This window comes from Aphelocoma coerulescens, assembly GCF_041296385.1.
Source record: "Aphelocoma coerulescens isolate FSJ_1873_10779 chromosome Z unlocalized genomic scaffold, UR_Acoe_1.0 ChrZ, whole genome shotgun sequence".
Classification (NCBI taxonomy): Eukaryota; Metazoa; Chordata; class Aves; order Passeriformes; family Corvidae; genus Aphelocoma; species Aphelocoma coerulescens.
The window spans coordinates 60,310,438-60,318,608 of record NW_027184085.1 but is presented as its reverse complement, the minus strand read 5'-3'; the positions used below and the strand labels follow the sequence as shown (position 1 = coordinate 60,318,608).

The window sequence follows — 8,171 nt, the reverse complement described above, 5'->3', positions numbered from 1 at the left end:
TTTCTTTTTCTTTTTCTTTTTCTTTTTCTTTTTCTTTTTCTTTTTCGTAAACCTTAGAGAAAGGTGATAATTTGGTAAACCTTAGAGAAAAAATGCAGTATGACAATAAGTATTTTAGGAAGCACAGTCTGTTTTTCTTTAATTCATATTTCTTCATTCACTGATTGTTCACAGGATTATTTGTGCAATTTAAGGTAAGAAAAATCTAGAATGTTTTTATTTACATAGCTTTATAAAAATCCAAATAAGAAAGCAACAAGTCCTTAATTACCTAGTACTGTGTCAGTGTGCTTTCTGATGTTGTATTAATTCAGTTAAGTCCTATCTAAGTGATACCTGAAGATTTTTGCTTTTATGTATTTTTCATATATTTGTAGCTCTGTAGACCATTAATACATGATTATACAGAGACTGGTATTTTTCCTACCCTTTCTCTTACATTTTAGAGGAATAAGCTAACCTTCTAACACATTCCTGAAATACTGTTTAGTTTTATTTTCAAGTAGAGGACCTACAAGGAGAACATTTTGTTTTCCAATCAGAATCTGAGAAGACATAACAATAAGTAGGGCAAAGAAACCCTAGACCAACTCCAATGGGACAGTACCTAGGGAAAAATTACCTAACCAACTGCTCTTCTAACTGGACAATGTTTGTTTGATATGATAATTTGTTAAACTTATAAAAATTATAGAAATCTGATACTGGCGTGCTGACAGCCCATAACTGTGGATGCACCTGGAAGCTTCCAATGAAGAACTGCTTTTTTATCTTACCATTTTAATACTGTTGCAAGGGTTTTTGTCTTTTGATATCAGGCAACATAAGAAACACTGAATTAGATGCTGATGTTTTTTGATTCAGACTGTATAAAATCCAGAGTGTCTGGAAAAAAAAAAAAGGCTGTCATCAGCCTTGCTGCAACAGTAGAAAATAAGAAAAAAAGTTTTAAAATCACTCCAATCATGTGTATAATTAAATTTCCAGTTGTTTAGAGGGTTTATGACAAATGTTCCATTTCATTCTTAGGTCATCATGAAGCACTAATGAAATGTGAGATTGCAGTCTGGTTAAAAAGATGGCAGTGGTATTTAGACAATGGAATAAATCAAAGGAAATCCACTGAGTGCAGATGCTATATATTGTTTTGGTTATTTGTTCCTGCACACATCACTGATATAATTGAGTGATTTTGCATATTTTTCCTGCTTTAAAAAAGGTTTTCTCTGAATCAAGGGTATGCAATAGCATCTTGTTCTTTTTCCTTCACTAAGATTTAGGTCATCACTTTACCAACCATTTCCTAACCTGATGGGTTCCAGTAACACTGAAGGGGTTTTGCATTCTTTTTTTGGAGTAGATATGTTTTGAGCAATTTGTAAGGTCTGTCAAGGTATTAATGATGGAAAAAGTTAGATTCTAATGGATTACATAGATGAGGAGTGATATGAAAACTTTCAGTGCCCTTCAGCTGTCAGTACAAAGTCAGTTACTGTTCTGCAAGGAAACTTTCATCACCAGCAGACTGTTCTGTAATTTTCTAAAGTGACTCATACCAATCTTCAGTAGACCCTCAGGTCAGTTTCCTGCAGATGCTTTCTGACCTCAGCACCTGACTGAAACCAGCAGTTGTAGTAGACAATGTGACATCTATCTATGGTTATGCAGTCCTGTATTTCTTGCATGTGCTAGAAGCCTTAGTGGTTTTTGTGATTTCTGCTTGTGGAACTACTAGAGGCCTCTCATTTCAGAGGAGTCTGAGCAAGACAAGCTTTGAGAAGTGAAGTCCCTGAAATGTTTGTTCCATCTGGAATTTTTTTTTTTTTTTGGTCATATTTCTTGGTTAGCTAACCCCAGTGCTCATGTGCTGGGTCGGAAAGCTGTTCAGAGAGACAGCTATTTGCAGAAGTCTTAACCTTACCTCTGTGAAAAAAGAATTAACCAAAGCTCCAACTTCACTGCATACCCAACACGGCGTTGTTTGTTATCAGTTTGACCATTGATGACTACATGTGTTTTTACTGTTGCTGACACTTTTTGCTACCTGCCTGATCATGTCTTACACACAAAAGAAAATGCTGAAAAACGGGAGCACTTGTTAGTGCTGGATAAAGGACAGCCCATATCTGCAGTGCTTCCAGGAGCAAAATAAGTGAAAAGGGAAGAAGCTCAGACTTCTCTAGCATTGAGTGTTTGAAGGCTTTCCTGTTGAAATGGTGAATCTGTATTTTGCATGTAGCTGTGGTCGTCCATACCAGGATCTGGGTAGGAAAAGATAAAGAATCACTTTTGCTCTTCTTCTCTAGCGCTGCTGGCTCAAACATACACAGTGCAGGAGTTTTGTTGTCCATCATTCTGCACAGAGATTTGCACTGCCACAAATGAGCTCATGTATGCTGCTTCAGAGTTAGAGGATTCCGTAGCCTGTACTATGAAGTGCAGGCTTTATGCATGTTACTGTTCACATCAATATTTCAAAATCCTTTTGGAATTTTGCTTGGTAGCCACTCTGCACACATCCTGTGCATAAAATACTTGACTGGATAGGGCTGAACAGGCATTCCGAAGTGTAACCAAACACAATATTTGCTCTGTTTTTTATCAGTTGCTTCTGCACCAATTACTAGAATGTAGTGCAGATCTGACTCATTACATGCTGTGTGTATGGGTACTGTCCTGATCTCTCCTTGCTTGTTTGGGATGCCTCAGTGCTAAGAATCAGCGTTTCTGACCCTGGTGTGAAAACACTGTTGGGGAACTCCTCAACTACAACAGAAAAATATTTGCCCTGTATTATGAGGTGACTGAAGCAGGAGATGATGCCATTCTCGTGTGCCCAGCTGCTGGCACTGCTTGGCTGACAGGTGTGGAGCTTTGAGGACCATTGTGTGTGTATTTTTTCTGATTCTTGGTGCGGATGCCCTTATGTGAACAACTCAGATGTATGGCCTGTTGAGGCACCTGCCACAAGACACGGTGATTTATCTTTTGCTTCCAGCAAGTGTGTGTTCAATGAGAAGAGTCAGAGGTCACTCCAACAGTAAATTTGGTTTTTAATACTTAACAGTTAATAAGTATTAAGTACAAGTAAGTATTTTAATATTGAATAAGTGCAGATGGATTAGTGGTCAATGCTCTACACTTTAAAGTTGGTATAGGATACAAAGATTATTGAGTAAGTTTCCTATAAAAAATCTTAAATGTTGCATGCATGTAAAAAATGTCACCAGCTCATCCATATCTGATGCCAGGAAAGGGGCCTTACAGCCTCAAGGATAACTTCAAGAGGTGTACCTTGAGGGGAGATCACTGCCCTGCAGCCAGGTGCTATGGAGGGAAAGCTCAACAGACTGATAGCTGTAGATATTACAGTGTTATGTGATTGATTTGTAGTCAGTTTTTCTGCTATTAATGCAGTTCCTACTGCTTCCCAGTCCATTCCAGTCTCCAGTCTTGGTTTGCTGCTGAATTCTCACTGGCAGCCTCACACAGTAGGATTAACCTTGATTGGACCTACTTGCTGAGCATCTGAGTGGAGCAAGGCTCACTTGGTTCAAACAGGAGGAGTGCATCCATCACAGTGTGCCACAGAGGTCTGCCTCAAGTGAGGATAAAGGCATAAAGGATCCTTTTGAATGTTACTCTGGGATTGCCAGTGCACTGGGACAGCACTGGTGCTGTATTCACAGGGGTACTTCTCTATGGGATTTGACAGAGGTGTGCAAGTGTGTGAATATGCAAGTAGCTAACAGTTAATACAATTTTTTATTAAAATGTATGATTAATTAATAAGAGTGCATGCATTAGGGAGAAGACCAGGTGTAAAGAGATACAGCCTACTGTATACAAAACTTTAGTCAACTTTGTTTAGTAAACAAAGTAGAAATGCTCAAAAATTTAAAAATAAGACAGCTAGAAAAGGCCTGTGAGAAAAAAATAAACACAGATGCAATTAAAAAAGACTGCTTTTCTCTACATGCGTCCGAACCAAACTGGCTATTGGGTATGGGGATTTAGTCATGACTTTAAATAATAGCCAGATATTTTCTGAATCTGCATATCTACATGCTTCACTTGCTGCTTTTTCTAATTTGACATCTCTGGGTGTTATACATGGATTTTGATCAGATGTAGCATGCTGAATTAATCTTATTTGCATTTTTAATACAGTATGCTCATTGCCTCCCAAATGGAACCAACGTATGCCAGGAGAGTTTACCCATGTTTTGATGAACCTGCCATGAAGGCCACGTTTAATATCAGAATTGTCCATGACCCAAGCTATGTGTCTCTTTCCAACATGCCTGCTATTGGTAGGTAAACAACAGGTTGATGTATGGGTTTTTTTCCCCCTACATAACTTCTAAAAAGGGTGCAATTCATATGAGAAGATTATATCATCCTAAGAAGTGCTCTGTTGTCCCTTTGCTAATGTCTTCAAAAGGCACAGAAAATCTGTGTCTATGAACTTAAAAATTTGGACACTTATTTATAATTACTGTCTCTGATGGCAGCCATTCTGTTGAACAATTTTATCAGCTGTAAAGTGCTCTCCTTTGCCTGCTGGAGGCTGCACAGGGTTTGATTTCTGGTATTTACTAGTTAGTTAGTGTGTCTGTCTTACTGTGTGACATCATTTTAAAGCAAAATGGCAGCCCCAGGAATGCAAAGCCTGTATTGGTGACATCAAGGCATTCCTTTAATTCTTAATAGATGTTACAATATTTACAACAAACAAAAAATTGTTTTGCCAGGCAGAGACATTCCAGCCTCCTGTGTTTGTGCAGAATAAGAACAGGAGGACTATAAGGCTCTGGAGAAGCTCCTTCTGTCCCTTGCTGGGATGTCATGTGGGATGTCTGTGGGGTATAAAATTCCAAACAAATATTCCAGATTAGTATTCCTAGAGAAATCCATTGGGTCTCTTGCCTCCTTCTTAAAAACACTTTTTTTGCAGTTCAATACCACGAATCTTTATTTTTCAACTGAATAATTTTCAGCCATAAAACTAAGTTTTATGAGATTTTCATGGAAACTAAGTAACTTAGGAATTATAATAGGTGGGATCTCTGTGAGAATCACTGGAAGCATTTTCTACCCCGAAGTATCTTGCCTATGTCCTCCTTACTTAGAAGGAAGGTATCTGATTAAGTATTTAATAATTCTTAGGCAGACATGACCAATATTTGGATCCTAATGGGTTGTATGAGATAGGTAGAATGGTTGTTTAGATAGGTAGCATGGGATAAATTGTCCTCAGCTTGCCCACAACTTAAAACTGATGGAGTTTGGTATCCTTCCAACACTTCAGTTAAGAAGCTCAAGAGTGGATTTTTGCTGTTTGCATGGAAGGTCACAACTCTGACACCTGTCAGTAGCAGCAAGTCTGGCTGCTTTCCTTCTACCACAAACATATGAGTTACTGCAGGAATACACCATACTGAAGAAAGGAGTTAAAAATAAAAACATGCAGAAAACACAAAATTCCTTGTTTATTATGGAAGAGCTTTGGTTTGAATATTTCTTTGACTTTTTTCTAGATGTATCTGAAGTGAAGGATGAAAACGGAAGTCTGTGGACAGTTACCACATTTAACACGTCACTGAAAATGTCAACTTACTTGACTGCTTTTGTGATTTGTGATTTCGATTATGTCACCAGAACCGAGCGGGGAAATGAGGTAGATATGAGGCTGCATAACATATTACAGGAATTTACAACAGAAGTTGGCCCTGTGGTGCATCATGTGCTTTGAGGACATCACAGACATTAACTGTGCTTTCCATTCCCACACCTCTGTTTATGTGACAATACTGCTAATGTTTGTCCCACAGATATTCTGCAGAAAGCTTTCCTTTGGGACAATTAGTTTATTGTCTTGTCCTGTTCATTCCATACAACTGCCCAAGTATGGGCTACGTATGTTAAAATTTAGGAGCAACTACTCTGCATAAAGTACTCGTTGTAATTCATGGTCTTCTTATGTTCTTAGGCATCTTAGTTGGGAAAGATACCCATTTCCACTGCTGTGACAAACCACTGATGTTCAGTGCCTTGTTCCTCAAGGTTCTTTGAGGAGCAGCATGGTGACATCAGTAGGAGTAACACTGTGCTCCAAACATTTTGTATACTAGTATATTAGCCTTCTGTTCCACAATGCGCACATTCTTTAGCCTCCAAAAGTGATTGTTTTGTGTTTGAAATTTCTTCATCTGTGAGTATTCAGTTTTGCTCTTACAAGTAAGTTGGCCAAAGCTTGTTAAGAGAAGCTGTAAAAAAAAATGTACTGCATTTGCAGCAGTTGCTTCACTTTCTTTCTTTTGCTCAAAGTCAACAGGGAAAAGATATATCAAGTTTTTCTAAAATAAATAGTAAGTTCAAGCATAAAGCTATTCAAGATAGCATTTACTTTATCTCCTTATTAAATGAGAGCACTTCATGGTTAGTTCATTCTCATCCTACTGGGAAAAGGTGGGACAATATAAGTGGACAGTGTAGAGGTCATCTAAGAAGTACAATTTTGGTTCTTTTTTAAAGGGAGTATTGGATGTGGTATGTCAGACCTGCCACCTCAGGTGTTGAACTTGTTGGATACTTAGAGCTATGACTGTGGTGGCTTTTCCTTAGGCCTTGTTCTTGGAGTCAGTAGAGCATTCAAACGAGCTGTTTTTCAGAAGGAAAAGGTGCCACCTGTGTTCTGTAAGATTGAGTGGAGAGGGTATTTCACCCCTTGGTGTTGGACAGAGATGCTCAGTTTATGCCTGCAGAGTATTTGTGTGAGCATGTTTATTGTGCCTGTTTTGATGTTTCTGGTAACCTGAAGCACTCAAAGCTCATACTAGGAATAGGATTTTAAGATGCTAGCCGTGTTTAGGTTTTGCAAAATGAAGTTGTCTGGTCTTTGAATCTCCTCAGAAGCCTTGGCTGAAAAGAGAGCCTCAGAGATTAAGAATACTCTGTTGACTGAATATGCTTAATTACTTTTTCCATTGTGAATTAAATCTTTATGCTTCCCAGCTATGCTCCTAGGGTTTGTCTGTGAAGCTTCTTGTGAGATCATGCATTGCATTTAGAGGCAAGAAATGCGAGGTTTTGAGCTGCTGGGCACATGGCAAGGTGTCTCTTGTTCAGAGGTACATGAAGGAGACATAAACCATTCCTCAGGCTACTCCATCACTTCTGGGCAAGCAAGCCATGGTACTTTTTCAGTACTGTGACAAAGTCAGTGGGCACAGGAGGGGAAGGATTTCTTGCTGCTGTGGGCGTCATTACTCAGAGGTATGGATGTCATCGGCTCAGATGTCATCTGCTCTCTCCAGCAAAGGGGAGGCCAGTGGTCTAGGAGAAAGTTCAGGAGGAGAGATGTGCATGTTGGGACTGCAAAAGCTCTCTGGACATCCATCTCTCTCTCTTCAGGTGGGCTAAAGGAAAGCTTGCCACCCAGACGCAGTCACTGAAATACACTGGTTTAAGATGTGTAATTCTAAATAGTTTTACAGCATTTTTCACTTAAGAAAATAAACCTATGAGTTCATTTGTTCTTGCAATGTATAGTTGTATTCAAATCTTTGTCCTTTTGAAGTACTGGAACTCTCCTAGATTTTAGCAGGATAAGGGTCTGTGCCATATTTTTTCAGGTCCAGTAAAACTTGAGTTAGATTTTGTAAAATTAAAAGCTTCATTGCATGGCCTGGTGTGGACAGATAGCGTTTTTCCAACAATGATTCACAGAAGAGAAGCAAAGAAAATGAAAATGTGAGGGTTGTTTAAAATAACTCTTTGTTGTTTTATTGCAGATACGTATTTGGGCTCGGAAAGAGGCAGTTAAAAATGGGTATGTAGACTATGCTTTAAATATCACGGGCCCAATATTTTCATTTCTGGAAGACGTACTTAATGTCAGCTACCCTCTGCCAAAGACAGGTGAGATGACTTATTTTCTGAAATGGATCAGAAATGGCTGCTGATGGTTCACAGAAACAATGGGGTTTTTTGCAGTATTCTCCTTTTATAGCTTACCACGTTCACATTACCACTTTAAATCACTTTGAATTCTCTTTTCTGTGACATGGCTTCTATCAACCTGCAATGCAGCACTCTTACCTTCACATTCCACTTATTCTTTTAAAGTGTATTTTCCTAATAAAGGGGCTGACGGGACAACAAAGTGC

General features: G+C 38.8%; 1 protein-coding gene across 3 annotated transcripts in view; it reads left to right on the top strand.

The window, feature by feature from the left end:
- The window catches only part of LVRN (laeverin), a 37,493-nt gene that overhangs the window by 2,806 nt on the left and 26,516 nt on the right, over window positions 1-8,171 (top strand). For all 3 annotated transcript variants that reach the window (XR_011147700.1, XM_069001559.1, XM_069001560.1), the window contains exons 2-4: window positions 4,171-4,313; window positions 5,541-5,680; window positions 7,797-7,923. Coding sequence is in view for 2 of the 3 variants with exons in the window: in XM_069001559.1 (XP_068857660.1) it covers window positions 4,171-4,313; window positions 5,541-5,680; window positions 7,797-7,923 (410 nt within the window). In the remaining variant the exon portion in view is untranslated. The remainder of the gene's footprint in view (window positions 1-4,170; window positions 4,314-5,540; window positions 5,681-7,796; window positions 7,924-8,171) is intronic.